General features: G+C 53.0%; 1 protein-coding gene across 5 annotated transcripts in view; it reads left to right on the plus strand.

Annotated features, from left to right (window-relative positions):
- The window catches only part of LOC123812449 (putative ATP-dependent RNA helicase DDX11-like protein 8), a 49327-nt gene extending 27161 nt beyond the window's left edge, over positions 1-22166 (plus strand). Inside the window, exons 5-28 of one of the 5 annotated variants that reach the window (XM_045829185.1) lie at positions 81-167; positions 494-651; positions 5778-5823; positions 6763-6870; positions 7100-7187; positions 7552-7766; positions 9290-9442; positions 10362-10408; positions 10678-10757; positions 11575-11619; positions 11738-11805; positions 13359-13397; positions 13652-13763; positions 13923-14054; positions 14569-14681; positions 17934-18006; positions 18317-18420; positions 19106-19255; positions 19514-19582; positions 19675-19775; positions 20218-20302; positions 20611-20689; positions 20891-21045; positions 21127-22166. In XM_045829185.1, the coding sequence (XP_045685141.1) occupies positions 81-167; positions 494-651; positions 5778-5823; positions 6763-6870; positions 7100-7187; positions 7552-7766; positions 9290-9442; positions 10362-10408; positions 10678-10757; positions 11575-11619; positions 11738-11805; positions 13359-13397; positions 13652-13763; positions 13923-14054; positions 14569-14681; positions 17934-18006; positions 18317-18420; positions 19106-19255; positions 19514-19582; positions 19675-19775; positions 20218-20302; positions 20611-20689; positions 20891-21045; positions 21127-21156 (2337 nt within the window). In that variant the 3' untranslated portion in view covers positions 21157-22166. Of the gene's footprint in view, positions 1-80; positions 168-493; positions 652-5777; positions 5824-6762; positions 6871-7099; positions 7188-7551; positions 7767-9289; positions 9443-10361; positions 10409-10677; positions 10758-11574; positions 11620-11737; positions 11806-13358; positions 13398-13651; positions 13764-13922; positions 14055-14568; positions 14682-17933; positions 18007-18316; positions 18421-19105; positions 19256-19513; positions 19583-19674; positions 19776-20185; positions 20303-20610; positions 20690-20890; positions 21046-21126 lie in introns of those variants that run through there. The other 4 variants (XM_045829186.1, XM_045829187.1, XM_045829188.1 and 1 more) reach the window with 4 other exon arrangements.
- The last annotated feature ends 1333 nt before the right edge of the window (positions 22167-23499 follow it).

Genomic DNA, 23499 nt, shown 5'->3' on the forward strand with positions numbered 1-23499 from the left:
CCAGCAGCCCCACTCTTTAAGAAAGGCCTTGGTTTGGCGCTTCCTCCCGGACTCTCCTTTATGGCTCCTTTACCTTTCAGAAGGAGCACATCAGGAGAAAGAAGAGAGAAGAACGCCTGCTGCAACTCCGTCACCACACACAGCTCAAGTATGCAGCCAAACGTGAGGTGAGTGTCCTCTTCTGGAGTGGCTGCCGGGGCCTCAAGGCGTGGCTCCTTTGGGTGAGTGGCCAGGACCTCGGACTCCTCTCCCTGCCCCCCACTGGCTAGGCTCTTCCACCCAGTGGTTGGGGAGCTTGAGCCGAGGCATTGATACCAGTAAAACAGCAAGGCCCGTGTTAGTGGTGCGCGCGCGCGTGTGTGTGTGTGTGTGTGTGTGTGTGTGTGTGTGTTGTCCTAAGGGATAGCCACACTGAGGCCGACTCTGTCAAGGAAGTGGGGCACCAACCATTACTGAGTTGTTTTCTTTCCCCACTTGCAATGCTCCTGGTCAGAGAGTGGAAGAAGAAGAGACCGAGCGTCTCCTCCGCCTCAGCAAGGAGACACTGGCCGCAGGGACAGAGGCTGAGCCACCAGAGCAGCTAGCATCTGGGGAGGAGGAGTTGGTCCTCTCGGAGTACGAGAGTGATGAGGAGAAAGGAACAGCTGACAGGTGAGACAGCACTTCTGCTCCACCCAGCGCCCTGCTGAGTCTACAAGGAGGGTTCCTGGGAAGCAGCTCCTTCTTCATGTCCAGGAAGAGGCAGACTTCTTTGTCATTCTTAGGGCATCTGAAGAGATGGAATACCAGCCACTGCCTCTGTTCCCTCAGCAGGGCTCCTCCTTAGGGTGCCAAAGTGATAATGACAGCGATGGCCAGCCCTGTCTCTCTGGCAGGCACTGGCTGCATGTGTATTAACACCATTATTTTCACAACAGTACCTGTGTCTTCCCTTTATTTTTATTTTTTTTTAATTATCTTTTATTGAGTATGCTATTATAGTTGCCCTGATTTTCCTCCCTTTGTCCGCCTCCAATTAGATCCCCTACTCCCTCAGGCAGTCCCCATACCATTGTTCATGTCCACGGGTCATATCGTAAGTTTTTTGGCTACACCATTTCCTACACTGTACCTTAAAGCCCCTATTCTATAAATACGTGTTTACTTCCTTTTTAACCCCGGCCTCTTCACCCATTTCCCCTCATCCCCCTCCCATCTGGCGACCATCAGAAGGCTGTCCGTATCCATGATTCTGTCTCTCCTCTTGTTCAGTTTGCTTTTTGAATTCAATTGTTGATAGATATGCATGTTTGTCCTTTTACTGTTCATAGTTTTGATCTCCGTTTTCTTAAATAAGTCCATTTAACATTTCCTATAATAGTAGTTTGATGATGATGAACTTCTTTAGTTTTTTCTCGTCTGGGAAGCTATTTATGTGCCCTTCGATTCTAAAGGATAGCTTTTCTGGGTAGAGCAATCTTCACGGAAGTCCTCACTTTTCATGACTTTCAGTAGTTCTTGTTAATCCCTGCTAGCCTGTAAAGTTTCTTTTCAGAAATCAGCTGACAGTCTTATGGGAACCCCACTGCAGGTAACTAACTGCTTCTCTTGCTGCTCTTAAGATTTTTCTCTCTATCTTTAACCTTTGGCATTTTATTATGTGTCCTGGAGTGGGCCTCTTTGCATCCCCCTTGTTTGGGACTCTCTGTTCTTCCTCTTCTTGCATGTCTGTTTCCTTCACCAAATCAGGGAGGTTTTCTTTCATTATTTTCTCAAAGAAATATCTAATTTCTTGCTCTTTCTTTTCTCTGACACCCTTGTGATGTGAATGTTGGAACACTTGAATTTATCCTAGAGGCTGCTTATCTACTACCCTCATTGTTTTTATTCTTTTTTCTTCTTGTTCTGGTTGGCTGCTTTTTGCTTCCTTATGTTCCAAATCATTGATTTGATTCTTGTCTTCATCCACTCTACTGCTGCTTCCCTGTAAATTGTTCTTTATTTAAATTAGTGTATTCTTTGTCTGACTGGATCTTTTTATGCTGCTGAGGTCCTCACTAAGTTCCGTGAGCATCCTTACAACCAGTATCTGGAACTCTGCATCTGATAGATTGCTTCTCTCCATTATTTTTAGCTTGTTTTCTAGAGTTTTGATCTATTCTTTTATTTGGGCCATGTATCTTTGTCTCCTCATTTTGGGAGCCTCCCTGTGTTTCCTTCTATGTCTTAGGTAGAGCTGCTTTGATTCTAAGTCTTTGTGGTATGGTCTAATGTAGTAGGTGTCCTGTAGGGCCCAGTGGCACAGCCTCCCCATCATTCAAGCTGGGTACTCTAGGTACACCCTCCATGTAGGCTAAGTGCCCTCCTCTTGTAGTTGAGCCTTGATCGCTGTTAGCAGGTCAGTGGGAGGGATTTACCCTGGCCAGTCAGCTGCAAGGACTGGCTGTGACCACTGACCCGCAACCTCTGCTATCTGTGGAGGACCAGCTATGCAGGGGTAGGGTGGTGGTGGTCTGACATGGTGGGTAGTAGCCCACTGGGTGAGCTAGCTCTGGGGTTTCCTGGGTGGTGCTGGCGAAGGTCAGCCCCCACCTGTGTTTTTCCCAGGGCCACCCCACCAGAGTTATAAAGCATTGTGAGATGGCTGCTATTTGTGCTGGGCTTAGATGGCCAGGCAAAGCCAAGCTGTGAATCTAGGCTGCCTGCTGCTAGTGCCAGGCCTGGGGCTCACTGAGGCCAGCTCTTGCTTGTTTGAGAGGATTTAGGAAGTTGTGAAGCATGAGCCAAGAGCAGCCACTCATACGGAAAAGCATCTTGGGTGGGCCCATAAGCTGGGTGGAATGGAGTCTCTGTGGATCTCCAGGGCAGAGCTAAGAGTGTTAGCCAGGTTGATGGAGTCTCAGATATGGCACCTGCTTACTGGCTCTTTTCGGGGCAGGGTTTAGTTAAGGGACAATGGCCTCTGCTCACCTTGATGCCAGACACTTCAGTTTCTCCCTGTATGCCACTGGTGCCCTTCAAGCTGCCACGCTGGTGCTAGAGCTGAGAGGGAGTGAGTCTGAGTAGGTGAATCTCCTGTGTGTGGGTTCTTTAAGAGGAACTGCTTGGGGCTCTAGGAGTTTCTTTCACCAAGTCAATCCCTGCTGGTTTTTGCAGCTAGAAGTTGTGGGCACTTACCTTCCTGGCACTGGAACTGTGGGGTGGCAGGCCTGGTATGGGTCTGGGACTCCCAGCTCCTGAGATATCCCTCCTAAATTTTCATGTATCACATATGTGTGTGGCGCCAGCACATTCCATGTGTCCACTCCTCCTACCAGTCTGGATGGATGTGGGTCCTTTAATTCTATAGTTTTCCAACTTCCATTCAACTCAATTTCTGACAGTTCTGAGTGATGGTTGTTCTATATTTTAGTTGCAACCTTGACGTGGTTGTGCAAAGAGGTGAGCCATGGCTGGCTGTCACCTTCTTGACCGGAAGTCTCTTCCCTTTACACCTGAGGACACTGTGGTCAGCAAGGAGTGATGCCTTGGCCAAGAACACAAGACCCGGAAGGGGGAGCTGACACTTGAAACCTCCCGTCCAGCCCTAGATCTCAGGCTCTTAAGAACCAAACTGCAGTGGGTGCAGATGGGTTTGTGATTAACCCATCAAGGCATCCTTAGCTGTTTTTCTTTTACTCTCAGGCACCTGTTGGCCCAGGTTTATAGGTCCAGGTTTATAGCCCAATATATGGGCTATGATGCATGGATGAACTAGAAACACAGATAACAAGTAGGCATGTTTCTGGGCCACACTGCCCTTTGCAAGATTCTCCCTTTTCATTGATGTATTAGCTTCCCAAATGACCTGTGAGTGTCTGTTCTGGGTGTGGCGCATTTTTGGATGCTGTGGATGCTGTGGATATGGTGCTGAATAAGACAGATGTGTCCCCTGCCCTCAGAGAACTTGCGTTTAGTGGAGGGAGACAGATAGTAAGTGTGAAAACAGTCAGCCCGTATTTGAAAGTAGCACGTTTACCTCTGAGGGCAGTGAAACAGTGTAAAGTGGGTGGGGTGTGGGTTGCGCCTCCAGGTGGACAAGTCAGGGAAGACCTTCTGAGGAGGTGATGTTTGTGCGGAGGCCTGAAGCATGAGAAAGATTCACGGGAAGAGCTGGGAGGGGAGAGTTGTGCTCAGAGAGCTGTCAGTACAGTGGTCCGGACATGGATCGGTCTTGGTGTGTTTGAGGAAGAGAAAGAAGGCCCGTGTGTCGAGCAGTGAGAGGTTCAAGAAGAAAGGAAGAAATGCCCAAGGACAAGGCAGCTGGTAGTGAGCGTTTGGGTGTTACTGTCAGTGCACTGGCACTCTGGGAGTTTTCAAGCAAGGGAGTGAATTTGGACATTACAAAGGTCATTACAACCTTGAGGTTCAGTGGCTCTTCCTCTAAGTTGTGAGTGCTCCTACAGATTATGCATCATCGGCCCCCCAGCTCGGAAGAGGCCTTTCCTGTCCTCGGAAGATGACAGCAGGTCCTACGTGTCCAACGTTTTCATCAATACTGTGGTCATCGTGTGTGTCTGAAGTGTAACTTCAAGGCCTGAAAGCCTTGGTTGACTCTGGTGAAGGATAGACTGACGCTCGTTCACAGCCTGTCTGCTCCGCAGCTAGATCCTGCTGAGCATGTTCACTGTGTGGCGTGATGTCAGTCCAGGCCTTTTCGACAAAGGTGGCCAAACAGTTCTTTACTGACCGGGAAGCTGCCCCTGTAAATAACTCTTTTTCCTCTTAGCCCAAGGCAATTAGCATTTCTACTTTCTTAAAAAAACTGAATAGGCTAGGTGAGCAACAACAAAAACCCATGCGATAGCCCTACGTTACACCCAAGGAGAAGTGTATCTGTAAAAGGGTTTTGTGTCTTCTAGGGAGCTTAGACTGATGATGCTGACTAATCATCCAGCCAAGTATGGCAGGGTTGAGTGACCAGTCCTTGGTGTTGATGGGCTCCTTGTTCATTCCTAGAAAGGGTAGACTGAGGAGAAGAAGAGATTTGTCTGGTCATGAATGACAGCACCTTTTATTCACTCACTCAGAAACGTGCATGGAGTTCCTGCTGTCTGCAGGGTTGGGGTCTGGGTTGGGGGGGCGGCACTCCGCAGAAACGAGACACACCCAGGTCCTGCCTGAGGACATGATAGTGTGGTCAAGGAGACAGAAGAAGGAACGGCTTTGAAGGAGATGAGTATGCAGAGGACGGGTGCAGGGGCTGTGGCATTGTATCACAGGGCAGCCATGCTTGCCAGGGGAGATGGAGGAAGGTGGCCTGGAGGTGATAATTTTGTGGAGATCTGAAGGTTGACTAGGAGTTGGCTAGGTCAGAAGAGGAAGTGTGGGCAGAGAGCATTCCAGGCACAGAGCACAGCATGTCCCCAGCTCTGGGGAACTGAGGTGAGACAAGTCCAGTTTGCTGGAGGTTGGACAGTGAGGGGAGAGTGGCCTTCGATGGCAGTCAAACACTGAACCCCGGCTTTGGGAATACCATGTCCTTTCTCTGTCCTCTCCTGAGCGGCAGTGGGAGGATGGCTGTGGTGTCAGCCTGGGGCGTCTCTGAGCGAGGGAGCAAGCGAGCACCTGCTGCTTTGGTGGAACTTCACTGCTGGCCTGTGTCTGTTCTCCTAGTGCAGAGCTCCATCCTCAGTTCCATCCCTGTGGAGATCGAGGGCTGGTCGCTGGCATGTGGTAGATGCTCAGTAAACGCATCTCTGGTTGACCCGAATTCTCTGAGGAGACTGTTTTTTCTGTGGTGTTTTTCCCTCTCTCAGATTAGAGGAGGATGAGGATGACCTGGAGGAAGAACATGTAACTAAGGTAAGATGCCACGTCCTGGCCTTCTGCTGTGATTGGTCTTGAGTCCAGGGCTCTCCATCCCCCGTGGAGACTGTGAAGTCCCTGCGGCCCACTGACTCCATCTCCCCAGACCCAGACCTTGGTCTGCAGGTGCTCACTGGCCGGCTGGGCTGGGCACCTTGGGGTCCTGTCCTGGGAGCAAAGCCTGAGCTCATGCACCCCAGGGCATCAAAGAGCAGCCATTCTGGGCCAAGGATCTAGGGTTTTTCTCTCCATTAGGGATGTGGGGAAGGCCGGGGATGGTCAGAGTGAGAGTTCTCTGCCCTTTGGGTGTCTGATAGCGTGCTCCTCTTTTCATACTTTCACTTGTGTAGAGTGCCACGGTGCACGTGCGGCGGCCCCCCGACTCAAATGTCAAATCATTTGGTTTCATTAATGTGAGACTTCTGTTTTCTCTGTTGAAATTAGATATTTTTCCCCTATTTTCTCTTTTTCTCTCCTCACCAGAGAGGGAGTGTTCAGCTGGGCCTCCTGCTTTACAGCCAGCCCATCCTCCAAGCCCTTTGGGGGTGGGGTGTGGCACAGGCCCCTCGCACATTCCCCAGGGACTTAGGAAGCTTTTCCATGTCAGGAGTCACCATGTGGGGAGACAGCCTTTCCTAAGATGACCAGGCCCTCCAGAACAGTGATTTTAGAGGCTGAGTGTGACCAGGGGGAAGAATCCTGTCCTGTAGGCATTCCTAAATATCATGGAACCTCAGCAGTTGAGAGTGATGTGGGGCAGCCCTGGGCCCTGTATTTGCCAAGGTCTTCTGTGAAACCGAGTCATGGCATTAGGTGTGTGTATTTGTGGCCAGTCTCTGTTCACTCAGCCCATCAGGCCATGGCATTCCTTGATGTGCAGAGAGTATCTGAGGATGCTACAGTCCCCTTGAAACCCCCTGCTTTTCCCCGGAGCAGATTTATTACTGCAGTCGGACCCACTCCCAGCTGGCCCAGTTTGTGCGCAAGGTACAGAAGAGCCCCTTTGGCAGGGACACCCGGCTCGTCTCCCTTGGCTCTCGGCAGGTAGGCAGGAGCAGGGTGTCTTGGCGCAGGTGCCATCTGCTTCCTTCCCTGTGCCTTTGTCTTCCCCTTCCAGGCCTGGAGGAAGGATGTGTCCAAGGCAGGTCAAGCAGGGGGAGGGTAGCCCCTTCCCTGGCCTTGTTGGCCCTTGGAAAGAAACAGAGGGTGGGCTGCTGTGTGTCGTTTAGGCAGCCAGCACCGGTTCTTTGACTCTTGCTCCTCTGTCATACAGACTCTGTGTATAAACAAAGACGTGAAAGACCTAGCTTCCGTGCAGCTGATCAATGACCGCTGTGTGGAGCTACAGAGGGCCAGACACGGTAACCACCCTTGAGCTAAAAGAGCAGCCTCTGCGACCATCCTGTGGCCTCGGGCATTACTGGGAGTGAGGGGGCAGAGGGGGCATGGACCGGGGTCACAGGAAATACAGACAGCATCTTAATAGAAGTGATGGTTTCTTCCTAAAGATCCTCTCCTTGGGAAGAGGGTTTTTTGCTTTCTGGGTCAGTGTTAATTCTGAAACCCTGGCTTTGAACACAGAGCAAAATACCAGAATGTCACGATGAGACCAGAATAAATAGTTCATAAAAGGGTTTTGTAGACTTGACCTTCCAGGCCTGCTCCCGGCCACAGGACAGTTACCATTCTTTCTGCCTCCCCCACCGCCATTGGTGGCCCCCACAGAGAGCAAGAGCAAGAGCAGAGCCGAGGATGAGGGGCCCAAGAAGAGAAGGAAGGAGCCCCAAGCTGCCTGTCCCTTCTACCACCACACTCAGCTGCAGCTCCTCCGGGATCAGGTCCTGCTGGAGGTGAAGGACATCGAGCAGCTGGTGACCCTGGGGAAGAAGACTGGGGCCTGTCCCTATTACGGGAGCCGGTTTGCCATTCCAGCGGCCCAGGTGAACACCACGGAGAGCTGGACAGTAGTTCTTGGCTCCAACTGCAGCCTAGGCCATGAGTGAATCCTGTACTCCTCTTAGTTTGGGAAGATGTCACCGGCCATGGCTAGACTGACTGGCTGCACTGCACACTGACGACACATAACCCGCTCCCCTGGTACATAGTGTCGCTGGAGGCCCCAGGCTCCTTGGTAACTGTGGGCTGCAGGGGCTGTTGGCACGATGGGGCACAGCAAGCAGGTCAGAGCCAGGAAGCAGTGAGCACGACGAGTTGAAACCACAGTGAGAGATGCCAGGGTGGAAACTGAGAGGAATGGAGTAAGGGAGCTACAGAACGTACCTCTGCTTCCGAGTGGCCTTCCAGAGCCGCTGTCCTGACTCTGCACCTGCTGCTGCATTTGAGAGTCCTGTTTTCTAGACTGGCCGTGTGGAGTATAATTTAATTGAGAAAATCTGCCACTGTGACAGGCCAAAACTGATGTCTTTGTTATTTGGTATGACTTACCTGTTTTCTTAGTACTCCCTTCATTTGAGTGACTTTTGGAAATAGGTTGTTATTTGTGGAGAGTTCTGTATTATCACGAACATGTTAAAGTGGATTTTAAAAGTTTCCGGGAAGTATATGGGTGAGCATTCCATGTGGCACTAACTGGGCTTCGGCGCCCTGCCCTGCACCGTGTGTGTGGCACTCACAGAGGACCCCAGGGGCCCCCTGGCCATCCCACGCCCTTCCCAGGCTGTGTGCCACGCGGAGCGTTAGTCCCGTCCACTCTATTGCCAATACAGTTCCATGTCCCTGGAAATTTTCATGGTCTTGACCTTTTAAGGTGCCTTTCACTTCATACTAGGCTTTTATGGTTTCTCATTGAGATAGCTAAGACAGGCACTTTCTGCATTCTACACACGGGGACCCTGGGGTCCAGAAAGGCTAGGTGATTTATCTGTTTTCTCACGGCAAGTGCGGAACGGTACCGCTGTTAAACCCTGGGTCTTAAGCTTCCAGTTTCCTGCATTTTCACTTTGTTTATCAGTATTCCTTTAACTGGAAAGTCATCATAACACCACAGCCCCTGGAACGCTTACAGAGCGCCATTATTTTTGTTCCCCCACCCCACTCCTTAAATGTCCTCACGTGGGTTTATGGAGCCCGATTTGCAGAGGAGGAAAGAAGGCTCATGAGGTTAAGTGGCTTTGTGGGAACCACATCGTGGGGCAGGGGTGGTGGCAGCTCCAGGACTTGGGGCGTGGACGTGGCTAAGCAGCAGGGGTTTCACTCCTGTCCCTCATCCCCACTCAGTCAGAAGGTAGGTCGGCTTCACTGTTTTGTTTCATGCATTTGACACTCAGCGTAAAACTTGTGAAGAATCTGTTGCTAAAAGCACAGTATGACGCATTAGCTTTCTCTCTGCACGTGTTCTGGACAGGAAATAAAACTCCCCACCAGGAACTTGGAGCAGGCTGGGTGAACCTGCTGTGGAGGCTCTCCGGCCACCACTCAGGGGGCCTCCATCTCTCCCTCCCAGGTGGTGGTGCTGCCCTACCAGATGTTGCTGCACACGGCCACTCGGCAGGCCACAGGGATCCGGCTACAGGGCCAGGTAGTGATCGTCGACGAGGCGCACAACTTGATGGACACCATCACGGGCATCCACAGTACGGAGGTCAGCGGTGCCCAGGTAGGGACTCTCCTCTAACTGCCTGGAGCTGGGATTCCTCCAGAAACAGAGCTTGCTAGAGGTGCGCTGAGTGAAGGCAGCGGCCTCGTGAGAGGCTGACTCTGGCTTTCCAGCAGACCTCAGAACTGTGGAGATCCATCCGGCTCAGGCAAAGTGGCCCGTTCCCTTGATCTTCACTGCCCTGTGTTATGCTGAGTCCCTTCAGCCCAGGGGACTGCTTACTGTAGTCTCCAGGATCCCGGACCGTGGTGTGAGAGCAGCAGAGTCCGCATGTAGTTGGATGTTACTGTTATCACTGTTGCTTTGAGGGGATTTAATTGAGGATTGCTCAAGATTTCTGAAAACCACTATTTATTTATTACCTAGTAGGTGCCACGCCTACTCTGCATGGGCTGGCATTTCCCATTGTCCACTGAGAATTCAGACATGCAGACAGGTTTAAGCAGTGCCTAAGGTCACACAGCTGGTAGTGGGGAACTGGGACTAACTACTGCTTTCTGACCCTGAAACCCTCATGACATCTCACCACGTCTGCTGATCAGTGCCTGGGTTGACCTTTGGCCAGGACGTGATGGTTAACTTGAACCATCTCTCTTAGTGCACAACATGTCCTTTCCCAACCTAGTAAAACCTAGCAGGGAGCTTCGTGACCTGGGAGATTCAGCCCCTTGCTTTTTGCCCTGGCACAAAGTGGACACTGCAGCAGAACATACTTTCCTTTCCCTTCCTCTCAGGTCCCACCAGCCTCAGGGTCTTTGAAACCCATAGCTTTGTCTGTCCCCAGCCCCTCCTGCCTCCCAATTGCTGCCTGAGTGTCCTGGGCTGGCATTTCCTGGGCACAGCTAAATGTCACTGGCACAGCCCTAGGCCGCTGGCCCAGAGCCTGGCCTGCCGTCATGCCCATTTCTTCTTTCCCCAGCTCTGCCAGGCACATTCCCAGTTGCTCCAGTACGTGGAACGATACAGGTGAGACACCACTGCCTGTGGGCACAGGGAAAATCCCGCTGAGCCTCAGCACCCCTAAGTGGGCCCCTGAGCTGAAGCACTGAGATTGCTGTCTCCGGCCAGGCTCAGTGCAGGATGGCCCTACATGACCCATGGCCTTTTTCTGGGAGGGTGTCTGTAGCTTGTGACAGAGTTTGAAAGACACCAGACAGAAAGGCCTCAGCCTGGGGCACCTAGAAGGGAATTGCTGTTGGAGTAACCCCGCCTGCCGTCCCCTGGTTTGTCCTCAGGAAACGTTTGAAGGCCAAGAACCTGATGTACATCAAGCAGATCCTGTACCTTTTGGAGAAGTTTGTGACTGTGCTGGGTGGTAAGGAGCCCCAAGCCCACCCAAGTGCAGCCTGCTCAGCGGGCAGGACCCGGGTCCCTGGGTGCCGTCAGGGCATCTGGGTTGTCCGTGTCCTCACATGGTCTGGGCCATTCATTAAGAAAATTCTTGTTTTACAGAGCCTAGTTGAATTGCCTGACTTAGATCTTTTTTTAGATCTTGGTTTATTTGCCACCGTTCTTTGGTAATAATATAATAAAAGTGTATAGCACTTCATGCAATAGCGATAGCAGCCTGCAGTGCTCCAGTGAGGAAGCAGCGCAGGCGCATTAACCCTCAGTGACAGAGGAGGAAAGCAAAGCTGAGAGCAGAGAAGTGACCTGCGTCTGGTTCCTGAGCCCAGTGAGAGGAACTAGAATCTGCCGGCTCCAGGGGCCCGGGACTCTCCAACGTTCTGTGCAACAGCCTTGTCCTTCCTCAGTGATCCCTCTGAAGGCTCCATAGAAGCAGAAGTCAAGAGTGCCAGTGCGGTTTGCTCTGCGGGATTTTGTGTCATGTTGCTGCTCTTCACTTCCATCTCTGCCTTGGCCCTGTCCCAGTGCCGCCTGGGCACATCCCATTGGCACCTGCGTGCAGTGGGCCTGTCTCTCTGTCCCTGCCTCCTCAGAGGAGGTGTGAAAGGAATGAAATCACATGTGGGTCAGACTTTGAGGCTTCCTGGGACCTCCTGTGCTCTAGGTTCTAAAAACTGCAGAAACCCTGCTCGAACACAAGTGTCCTTATTTGACTGGTCCATGGTGGAGTGAGAGAAGATGGGGGTAGGGGACCACCATCCTGACCTGTTTTCATTCCCTTTTAGGGAACATTAAGCAAAATCCCAACACACAGAGCCTCTCACAGACAGGTAAGGGGGCGGCCCCCATGGGCCCAGAGCTGGTCTGAGCCAGTTCTGATCTTCCCTCTGGGGCCCAGAGCTGTGGGCTCAGAGCAGGACTCCCAGGCTCTCGTTTATTTGCCCTTAGGGACCGAGCTGAAGACCATCAACGACTTTCTCTTTCAGAGCCAGATCGACAACATCAACCTGTTCAAGGTAGGGGTTTTACCTGTTCACGTTAGCACATCACATCTTATCCTTACCACCACTGTGGGCAGAACTCTAGGTTAACACCAGAAGGAATGAAAAGTAAATTCCTTCTGTCCTCGAGCAGTCCTCAGCTGCAGGCTGAGGATCTACAGTGTACACATGTCATTAACCCTTAAAAAAAGCAACCTGTCAGCAAGAAGAAAATCCTCTGCCTAGGGTCAAAGGGTCACAGAGATTAGGGAAAAAACAGCGCCTGCTTTTGTACCTGATAAGCAGAAGTAGGGAGGTGGGCCCTCAGCCTTTTGCATCTTCCTTGGGCATTGTGTTTCTTTGGGCAGAGCAGGAAGTTAATTTTGTGAGTGCCCCCCTGCCCTTGGGCTGAGGTGAGTGAGGGCACAGCTGGGCCCCTTGCTTGGCCTTTCCAGATTGCAGCCCCAGTCCTTTGCCTGCCCCAGGCCCACACAATGGGTGCTCTCCCTGGTGGGGCACAGCCACTGGCGCTGGACCTGCAACCTTAGCAATTCTAGTTTCCTGACCAGACCAGACTGGTTACTGTGTTTGAGGCAGTGTGACAGCTTCTGTGACTCCAGGGCGGGGTGTGCCATCACCAGTCCAGGCAAAGGAAACCGAAGCGGGGTGAGGCTACCTCAGGAGGACGACACGCACGAGCCGCACAGAAGGACGCAAATGGTGTGTGGCAGAGCCAGCGTGGGAACCCAGCTGCACACACTCAGGACCCTGCTTGCTTTCTATCCTGACTTTGCATTTCAAACCAGCTTGCCCCTGGCTTACCCATTGTGGTCATGGTTACTGCCATTACTCCCCTCAGACAGGCTGGCAGTACTGGCATTTTTGAGTGCTTTCTCCCATTGTGTCCCACATTCCAACAGCTGCCTGGCCCCACAGCCTAAAATAACTTGGATTTACCCCACCTTTTCATTTCCACGGCTCCTACTTCACTGCAGCTCTTTTTCCTCTGCCTCCTGTCTGGTCTTTTTATTTCATTTCATTCTGTTTCCCTTCCAATGGCTTTTACAAACTACAGACTAGTGACTCTTATTTGAAAGGTACTGTTCTTTTCAGAAATCTCGAAAGGCTCCAAAGTCGTCTTGCATTCCAAGCCACACACCTACTGAACCGCAGTCCAGGCATCCCCTGAACAAGTCCCACACTTCACCTCCTTTGTGCTTTGGCTCCTCAGATTTCTTTTTATTTTTAAACTAACAGTCCTTCAAGGTGCAGCTTAGGTGCTGTCAATGTTGAAGGAAAGCAGAGGGGACAGAGCTATCACCGAGCACCTTTGGGAGGGTTGGGGCCGTGCAGACTTTTTTGTAAGGAGGCCATGCCTGAGGCCTGGCAGTGACCCTGCCGTGGGAGAGGGCTGGGCGGTGTGGGGACATGGGGAGGAGTGACCTCAGAAAGGAGGACAACACCATCAGCCCCAAGAGACCTCCTGGGTAGGTGGTGGTGGTGAGTCCTGCTCCCTGGGTTTTGGAAAGGGGTCCTTTTGTTTCTCAACCTAAGGTTCCCACGTACCTGCAGCGGGCTTGGTCTTGCAGGTGCGGCGCTACTGCGAGAAGAGCATGGTCAGCAGGAAGGTACGGCCGCCCTCTCTTGGAACCTGGGTGAGGTCAGGCAGCACCCTGCTTGCTACCGTCACAGAGGCAGCCCTGTCTCCATGGCCCTCACTGTGGGGCAGCCTTGCTGGGGTGGGGAGGGTCTGCCATGACGCCTGGGGTTGCGGGAGGGTTGCTGGTTGTGCTGCGGAGGAGAGATTGAAGCCTCTCATCTAGCCTGGTCTCCCTCAGCACTGCTGCCCTCATTAGTCTTCATTGCTCCCACCCCTGCTCAGCTGTTTGGCTTCACGGAGAGATGGGGAGCAGTCCTTGTACCCCCCAGGGAGCAGCCCAGACTGGCTGGATTCCAGCACTTCCTACAGAGCCTGCAGCCCATGGTGACTGAAGGTGAGTCAGGAGGGTGGGGGCAGAGCTGCAGGCTCCGGGTGAGAATGTTCCTGCCTCACAGGTGGACTGGTCTTCCCCAGAGAACCGCTTTAGCTCAACTGCAGAGCGGTCCTCTGCCCTGTCTGTGGTCCTAGACTCTCTTCCTTCTGCTCTGTGCAGCTCCCGCAGCCCCTGTGGAGGAGAGGGAGGCCATGGCACCTCGGCCTGCTTCCCCGCTGATGCACATCGAAGGCTTCCTTGCAGCTCTCACCACTGCCAACCAGGACGGCAGGGTCATCCTGAGCCGCCAAGGTTAACCGAGGAGGAGCCCACCTAGAGCTGGGAGGCCAGAGCATGAAAGGAGTCTCTGCCTCCAGCCCGGCACCTCTCTGGGTCGGGACGAGGAGTCAGGGTGGTGACACCTAGCCTCCTATGGCCTGGGGAGGCGGTGGGTAGTGAGGAGGGATGCCACTGTGCTGGGGTGGTCGGCCGTCTCAGGCAAGGGTGCGAGAGAAGCCGTGCAGCCTCGTGGTGAAGGTTATATGAGTTTGCTTTGAGTCTTCGTTCCATCACCTACCAGCTGCGTGTCTTAGACCAGTTTCTTTGCCCCTGAACCTCAGGTTCCTCGTGTGAAAAGGGAGATAGTCGTGCTCTCTGCCTCAGGGTGGTCCAGGACAGTAACTGAGGTGTAAAGAGAAAGTGCTGTTGCTCGTCTCCTACACGGACCCAGGGGGAGATCCCCTTTGCCTTGGACAGAGAGACGTGCCTGTTGGGCCCGTACCTGCCCCCTTCCCTTGTAATTGTCTCTCATTTGTCTTTTTACCAGGCAGCCTCAGTCAGAGCAGCCTCAAATTCTTGCTGCTGAATCCAGCTGTGCCTTTTGCCCAGGTGGTGAAGGAGTGCTGGGCGGTGGTCATTGCCGGGGGCACCATGCAGCCGGTGAGGACACCAGGCCTGGCCTCTAGCGCTGGGTCCGGATGGGACAGTGACTGGGAGGGGTGCACCTTCAGGCCTCTTCACCTCATCATCCCTAGGGCTCCCAACCCAGAAAGGGGTCACTTGAACAGGCCAAGCAATGTCCGCCAGGTGGCACTGCTGTGCTGTCCCACTGCCCAGGCCTTACAGACCCTGGGGACGGGGCACTGCCGCGCTCCGGTGTGTCCCTAGCAGTGGGATCACACTTGTCCAGAGAACGCCTTTCCTCAGCTCCTTCCTCTCACGGAGTTGCCTCAGTGCCATGGCCTGCCTGTGGCCACCGTAGCAGTAACCTCCCCTCTTTTACAAATGTAAACGCACCGAGTTTACCATGTGCACCCATGTTTCTGTGCGCACTGCACACGCGGCTGTTATTCCCACGCTCTGTAATCATTCCCACATACAATGTGCATCCTGATGTTTCCCTAAAGAATTTGGGCAGAAATGTGTGCATTATGCACTACAAAATATGGTACTTTTGGAAAAGTATTATATTTTCAATTGTGGAAAGCAGAGACAAAAACAGAAAAAGGATCATAATTTGATGAGCAAAAGATTCATTTTGTTGTGCACATCATTATAATTGTCTTTGCATAATTTTTACAAATACACATACATATTTCTAAAAACAAAATGGTACAGTATTACTTGTATGTGCTGTTGTTATAATTTGCTTTTTTCCCCCACTCAGCAACAGAATGCCATACGTGTTTTTTCTTCTCAGCAAATAAGTGTTTATTTGCCATACCCTAGCTGTACTTCATCCTATTGCATGAACGTATTTTATGTAACCGCTCTTCTTTAGTCAGATACTCAGGTGACTTCTAGTTTTCCTGTGTGAACGAAGGCTCGGTAAATGTGACCCGTCTCTGCACAGTGGTTGTGTCCGTGGGAGACTTGCGTCCTAGATCCGGACTCGGTGCTGGCAAAGCCCCTCAACGCCCTCAAGCCGTCTGTGCCAACCCAGGCTGTCCCATACCCCTGTAGCTTTATTTACTTATTTTTTCATTCTTTCTTGTGTATAGGGTTGTAGATCTTAATTTATTTGTGTGTAAAATAATTTGTAGCCCTTGTGGCTTTTGATGCTCAGGTTGTCTCAAACTTGGCCTGTGGGGAACCCCCTGGCTGCCTCAGGTCCTCTGGGTGTGGCCCCCATGGCCTTGGACAGCTTTCGGGCTTTCCTGCTTTCTGGTGCCAGGAGAGTGCTCTGGGCTGCCTGATGCTGTCTTTGACCCCGAGCGGGAATCATCCATTTCTCTGGGGTGCCCTGGTTTCTTTCACTGAAGATGGCTGCTTGGAAGCCAAGGTCTGGGTGCTGTACTGTTTGCAGTGTTCCTGGGTGACTATTGTTTATAGGCCTTTTCAGTGCAGACCTAGGAAATATGTTTTCAGACATCCTGAGTCCATATTGATATTTTTAAATCAAAATCAATTTATTTGACTGTATGCTGCATCTCTTTTCTCTTGAGCTCAACTTTTGGTTTCTTATATTCATATAATTATTTATTTGCTCTATCCCACAATATACTCAAAATAGTGTCCGAAATATAACACCAATATTCTAACAGTAAACTGTTGATTAAAATTTTATTTCTTTGCACTTAGTTTTTGCCCTTAGAGTATATCCTGCTAAGGATATGAAGTGGCCCTAGCCAGTGTGGCTCAGTTGGTTTGAGTGTCATCCTGTAAACCCAAAGGTTGCGGGTTCGGTTCCAGCTTGGGGCACATGTGAGAGGCCACCAATCGATGTTTCTCTCCCACTCTTCTCTCTGCCTCCCTTCCCCTCTCTTTAAAATCAATGAGCAAGTCCTCAGTTGAGGATTTAACAAAAAGGATATGAAGTCACTTGGTATCAGGCTTTCTTTGTTGTAGTTTGTTTTCAGTTTCATTTTGCCTTTTTCCATTGGCTTCATTCTGTTTTTAGAAAATGTAAACGTGTGTGGTTCCAAAGTTGAAACTATAGAAAAAGTTTCAGCAAGTCTCACTTCCACCCCTTTCCAACCTGTTCCCCATTCCTGTAGGTGATGAGCATGTTTTATTAGCTGTTGGTCCATCTTCCCTCTGTTTCATGTGATGTTTTTGCAAAAAGCAGCAGATGTATGTCCTTACTCTTTTTCACTTACCTCAAAGGCGGCAGGACCTGTTTCTCTGTGCCTGTACGTTCTGGCAGTGCCTCCTCACCAGTGCACAGGGGCGGAGTGGGCTGCACTCCTGGGCTGGGCCACGCAGTGTTCGGTTGGGCGGATGTAGCACAGCTCAGGGGACCAGTCCCTGTGGAAAGGAGGCCGTGCTCTCGACCGTCACTTCACAGGAAATGCCCTCATGCACGTGGTGTTTGGTTTGTTGAGCTGACTCTTCGGGGAGACTCCTGAATGTGGGATTGCTGGGTTAAAAAGTAAAAATGTATCTCATGTGTTAAATATCGTCCCTCTGCCCTTTGCCTGGAGCAGCACCATTCTGTGCCCCACCCGCAGTGAAGATGCCACTTCCTCCACAGAGTGGTCTAATGTTAGGTTTTTTTCCCATGTGATAGGTGAAAAACCTGGATGGAGTTCATTAAATAAATACAAAAGCCTATTCCTCCCCCTAGAGATTCTTTATTTTTGTTTTTTGTTTTTAAAAAGATCGTATTTATTTATAGAGAGAGGGGAAGGGAGAGAGAGAGGGAGAGAAACACCAATGTGTGGTTGCCTCTCGTGCTCGCCCTCCTGGGGACCTGACTCACAGCTCAGGCATGTGCCCTGACTGGGAATTGAACCTGTAAGCCTTTGATTTGCAGGCCTGCACTCAATCCACTGAGTCACACCAGCTAGGGCTCCCCTTAGAGATTGTTATTCCAGAATAGTTTGGGCTGGGGCCTGGCCATGTATGTATGTATGCATATATTTTAGATTCCCACTCCTAATCTTGTGGCACACCCAGAGCTGAGACTCACTGCCCAATTTGCTGAATTTCCCTTGCCATTGCCACAAGTAGTTTAAATGACACTGCCAACACTGGTGTCATTATATTGTTTTTGTGTGTTTACTAATTTGTTATCAGCCTTTCCTTCAACCCCTCTTCTGTTCCTAGGTACTTCTGCCTCCTCACCCTGACTTCTGTCTTTCCAAGTGATTCTCTCTTCCCCTCCCTGCCAAGGCCCCTGTCTGCTCAGACCCCGGGTCCCTGTCCTTGGACCCCTGGGAGGTCTCAGAGCCTTGATGTTGTGGTCTTCAGGTGTCTGAATTCCGGGAGCAGCTGCTGGCATGTGCTGGGGTGGCAGCTGAGCGCCTGGTGGAGTTTTCCTGTGGTGAGGATCCGTGTCCAGGGTGGAGTGGGCCCCATCGTGACATCACGGGCTGTGTTAGAATTGAGCTGTATGCTGTTAGCAGGCCTAAGGGGCTGAGAGGACCATGGGATACTAGCTGTCTTTGCTCCCTCCACCTGCATGGGAGAGGCCTGAGCACTGCTGTTTTCCCGTGGAAACAGCACGGGTGGGTGAACGTAAAAAGTTGCCGCTCCTAGTCTGGAAGACACCAGTTGGGCACTGCTCCCTGTGGCACCTGCCTTGCAGCAGAGTCTGCACCTCCGGTGTTCAGACCCTCCCTGGGCCTCTGCAGGTCACGTGATCCCTCCAGACAACATCCTTCCCCTCGTCATCTGCACTGGGCCCTCCAACCAGCAGCTGGAATTCACGTACCTGAAGAGAGAGCTGCCCCACATGGTCAGTACCAGCCAGCCAGCTTCACCACCATCTTTTCTGGGGCTGGAGGGAGATTTCTGGGATGGGGGCACGCTGGCCAATCCAGAGCTGGCACAGGGTGAATAGTATGTAGATGTTTATCGAGGAAGGTCTGAGTTTCCCCGCACCCCCCACCCCTTGGGCTGCTAAGCGAGTTTTCCAGGCACCTCCAGCCTTTCCTATAGGATGAAGCTCATGAAAAAGTGGCTCATTCCCTTTGCTTCTCTTGTCATTTGGTGATACCGGCTCCTGCCCGGCAGGGATGCAGGTGCTGGGGCACTTCTCTAGTGGCATGCCTCGGGTTTTCAGTGCCCGATCTGTCACAGATCACAGATGGTGCTTACTCCCAAGTTGCCCACAGGACATGGGGAGCTGGGGAAGGGTGGCCTTGGCACACACCCACAGCAGGTACGGCTCTGCTCTGCTCGCGCGGCAGTGTGTGTCAGATGCTGTCCATCACCGGGAGTGTCCTTTGGGTATGTTTGGTGGAGAAGGCGGCACGTTCCAATCTGATTCTCAGCTGAGGGGTGTTGCCCAGCTGCAGGCCTCCCTGACCACATTCACCCGTGGGTCTCTGTACTTGGCTCTGAGCCCTAAGGTTAGGAGCCTTTGGGGGCTATGGCTTCAGTAGTGGCCTCCTGCAGGGCCCCTTGTCTTCTTTTCTTAGATGGATGAGACAGGTCGCATCCTCTGTAACTTGTGCAATGTGGTCCCCGGAGGGGTGATCTGTTTCTTCCCCTCCTATGAGTACCAACGCCAGGTCCATGCCCACTGGGACAAGAGTGGCCTGCTGGCTCGCCTGGCTGTCAGGAAAAAGGTGAGCGACCTCTCAGCAGGACCTTCCACTGTGGGGACAATGAACCCAGAGTTCCTCCTGGGATTTCTCGTGCACATCAAACCAGATGGTCGGGCCTCATGTAAGGAGGCTTCTCCCACCACTTCTAATCCCTGATGACCTCCCAGAGGAGTCTGTGAAGCCCCCTGGGGCTCTCTGGGCTGGAAAACAAGGCCTGGAGCAGACCTGTGACCCAGGCGTCCTGAAACCCTGTTCTGGGAAACATCTCTTTATGTCCAGATATTTCAGGAACCGAAGCGAGCAAGCCAGGTGGACCAGGTGCTGACAGAGTATTCCAAGTGCATTCAGGTGAGAGGTGGAACTCTGGCTTGGGTCCAGACTCGTGGGGTTGGCGGCTGAAAACGTTTTGATGGCGTCCCAGCTTTGGGTGGTCCCCACAGTGCCATGTTCAGGCAGGAGGCACGGTGACAGGGGCCCTGTTGCTCTCAGTGGTTGGAGGCAAGATGAGCGAAGGCATCAACTTCTCTGACAACCTTGGCCGGTAAGTAGTGTGCTCCATGTCTCCTGGAACGCTGATACCCACCCTCCCTTTCACTCCAAGCAGCTCCCCCCCACACCTCCCCAAGCCCTTTGCAATCTGCCTCCATCTGAGTCTGCGCCCGGGCTGACCGCGCAGGTCGGTCAGCTGCGTGGGGAAGTGATTCGGCAGCTTTGGGTTTGCCCCTTTGAGGCCAGGTGAAAAATAAGGCAGACTCAAACTTTCTTGAACTCAATTCCTTGGTCTAGCAGGGATCTTTTAGGCGAAACACCCCTCTCCAGGTGGTGGGTTTAGGCTGGGGAGGGAGAGGTAGAGCCTCTGAGCACAGCTTGAGGACTGCGGGAGGGGTAGACCAGACGTTGTGACGGGTGGGTGAGGACCCGGCCCTTCGTCCTGGGCCTTGTGATCCCCAGCTGCCTCTGGCTCCCGTGTGCCTCCACCCCAGGTGTGTGGTCATGGTGGGCATGCCCTACCCGAACATCAAGTCTCCGGAGCTCCGAGAGAAGATGGCCTATCTGGATCAGACCCTTGTGAGTGCCTCCAGTGTGCAGAGGATGAGGGGAGAGGGCAAGGAGAGCTCAGTAGCCCCAAGGACTAAGGCATGCTGGGACTTCCCACTGTCCCTTGCTGTGTGCCACTGTTTCCTGTTTGTCCAGAGGGATGGCAGTGCCCTCCGTGCCCTCTGGAGCTGCACGTGACGTCATCCGTCCTATCAGCTGCTGGCATTGTGCCCTGAAGCTGGCTGGCCTTGCTCACAGCCCAGCAGTGTCATTTTCTCAGGACGCTAGGCAGGAGGCAAGAAACAGTTCTGATAGGTCATCTGCTTTGCCCTTCCTAGCCCCAAGCCCCAGGTCAGCCAGCCCCAGGAAAGGCTTTGGTGGAGAATCTGTGTATGAAGGCTGTCAATCAGTCTATAGGTAAGCCTGGGACTGCTCCTAGCTATCAGGATGAATCATTGGGGATGGAGGGAGGGAGAGAGAGAGGAAGAGGGAGGAGACAGAATGGGGTCTGTTCCTGGCCATCTCTCCATTCTGGGGGCTGAGGAGGGGAAGGGGACAAAATAGCAGTGCTCTGTCGGGAGGCAGATTTGATCAGAGCCCCAACCTGTTCCCGTCCAGGCAGGGCCATCAGGCACCAGAAGGATTTCGCCAGCATAGTGCTGCTGGACCAGCGGTATGCCCGTCCACCTGTCCTGGCAAAACTGCCCACCTGGATCCGAGACCGTGTGGAGGTCAAAGCCACCTTTGGCCCCGCCTTTGCTGCTTTGCGGAAGGTCAGTCTTGCCTTTTCCTTCCCGGAGAACTCCCCACAAGAACCCCATCTAGTGTTTCACGGTCTTGCCTTGTCTCCCCAGTTTCATCACGAGAAGTCTGTCCTCTCCTGAGGGACGTCCACGCTTGTCTGGCATGCAGACCAGCCCCCTTCTGGAATCACCAGGCTGGCAGGACCCAGGAATAGGCACAGAGGCCAATAGGCAAAAACTAGGGTACTCCTGAGCACTGGGTCCTGGCCATCCTCAGGCCCCTCCCAGACACTGGACCTTTCCTCCTGTCCACCATGGCCCAGTGAGCTCCCTGCCCTGCTTCCTGCCAGCCTTTCTGGGCAGCTGCGGAAGCTGCACCTTCCACTGCGGCACCTCTGTCCCTGCTTGTTTCTCAGCATCCACTTCATGGGAGGTGAGGTGGAGCAGGCCTCTGCTGTCTTCCTTTTGTCCTCTTCTCCCTTTCCTAGCTCAAATTAGCTGTTCGAGACCTTCACCCTTTCCTCAAAATTAAGGAACTTCTGCATTCCCAGACCCCTGGCCCCATGTCAGGGCTCTTCTGCCCTCGGGCTTCTGGTCCCTTCTTCCAGCTGCCATCTGGGCATTAAACACCAGCCAGGAGAAATCTGGCACTGAGGTCACTGAGAACTGGGGGCAGGGCCCTGTGCGCTGCTGTGCCACCTGCTGGCCTCACTCCTTTACTTCCAGGCTGCTCCCTAACCTGCCCAGGCCCTGCCCAGCATCCTTATCCCCCTGGATGGGTAGCAGGTCCTGCAACTCAGTAGCGCCTCTCCCCATCTCCACCACTTGGGCAGACTCTGAGACACCTCTTCCCCTGACACCAGCAATTACACCAAGGGCCATTAGGCTCTCAGCATGACTACTTTTAGATACTCTGTGTCTGTCAGCCAGGCAATATTTCCTGTGTGAGAATACCCCTGCCCCCATCTGCAACAACTGCCCCTGTTGACTACACCTCTTCTCTCCCTGACCCCAGAGAAAGGGGCATTGGTCCCCTCGGCACCCAGCCCCATTGCCTGAGACCAGTGGGAGCAGGAGCACAGGCCCTGGCTCAGAGAAGTTTGCACTCTGCACGGCTCTATTTCTTTAATTAAAAGTGCACTGTCAGTTGATGCCTTTCTGCTTTCTGTTTCTTGATTTGTGCACTGCTGTGTGTCAAAGTGTCAGGGAGGAGCAGAGCACACCAGTGAAGAAGGAGGTGGGTGGAGCACAGGCATGGAGCCAGGGCCCCCTCCCCAACCCCTCAGGAGCCAGCCTCCCTGCTTCTTGAAGAGGACCCAGCCACAGCCTTGGTGGCCCTCCAAGATCCCCATCCCGCCAAGGGCAGCAGGGGCTGAGACACCTGCAGGCCAAGCAGCCCATCCCAGCTGCTCCCATGTGAGGGCAAGAGGCTCAGCCTGGGTTTGGGGAGAAGGGGCCACCGAGCCCCTAGGATTCCCAGTCACCTTCATCTCCCTCTCCAGGTGGCTGCTGTGGGGGAGGCAGAGGTGGGATGGAGTCTGACATTCGAGTGAAGTCTCCTCCTTGCCCTTCACTGGCCCCGGTCCCAGGTCCTTTCCCAGAGACGCCTGGGAGGGAAAAGGTGGTCGGTGAGGGGGGTGCTTTGGGGCAGCAGTTCACCCAGCCCCTAGAGACTTAGAAGCCCCTGGAGACTGAGAAACAAGAAAAGGCAGAGTGTGCATGGCGCACAACACCCCAAGTCCCCGGAAGGCAGCACTGCTCCACCTACCTCTGCGCCTCAGGACCAGCTTGTTGGAGAGATGTGACGTCAGGCCCCACCGTGGCCTGTGGCCCTCACTGCAACAGGAGAGACCGCCGGTGAGGAAGGACGAAGAGACCAAGCATGAAACCTGCTCCTGGGTGACCACCTCAGGGTTCAGTCACATTTGTCCTCTTTTCTTCATCACTGACACACCCCAGCCCTCTCCACAGCCACCAGGTCACCACTGGCTCCTGGAGCTTCAGTCTGTCAGTGGGTCCAGCACCAGGGCACTGATAAGAAAATGGTTAACATTTGAGGAACACCAGCATAGCCACCCCGTGAGACAGAGGGGCGCCAAAGAGCAGCCCCAGTGTGTGTGTGAGCAGCCCAGAGTGTTAGGCAGTTGGCCCGGGTCACAGTGCAAAGCTCAGAAGCCAAGCTGGGGCTCAAGTGCAGGACTGCGGCCTCACGCCCAAGTGTCCCGTTTATGCCAGCCTCCCAGCGGAAGAAATCTGTAGCCCCAAGGGGCTTAGAGAAGCAGGACTGAGCCATCTCTCCAGGTCCTCTGTTTCTAAAATATCTCAGGTCCCGACCTGAGACATTGTCCATTCCTCGGACAACTGGCCGAGTTTGAGAAGATTCTCTCTTGTACTTGGAGCTGGCTGAGGCTCTGTCGCCTAGCAGCTTAGAGAGGCAGAGTTCCGCTCAGCAGGCTCCAAAACCCAGCAGGAACCCACTGCCCA

This window comes from Phyllostomus hastatus, unplaced genomic scaffold (genome assembly GCF_019186645.2).
Source record: "Phyllostomus hastatus isolate PE091 unplaced genomic scaffold, TTU_PhHast_1.1 phas_scaffold_93, whole genome shotgun sequence".
NCBI classification, from domain to species: Eukaryota; Metazoa; Chordata; class Mammalia; order Chiroptera; family Phyllostomidae; genus Phyllostomus; species Phyllostomus hastatus.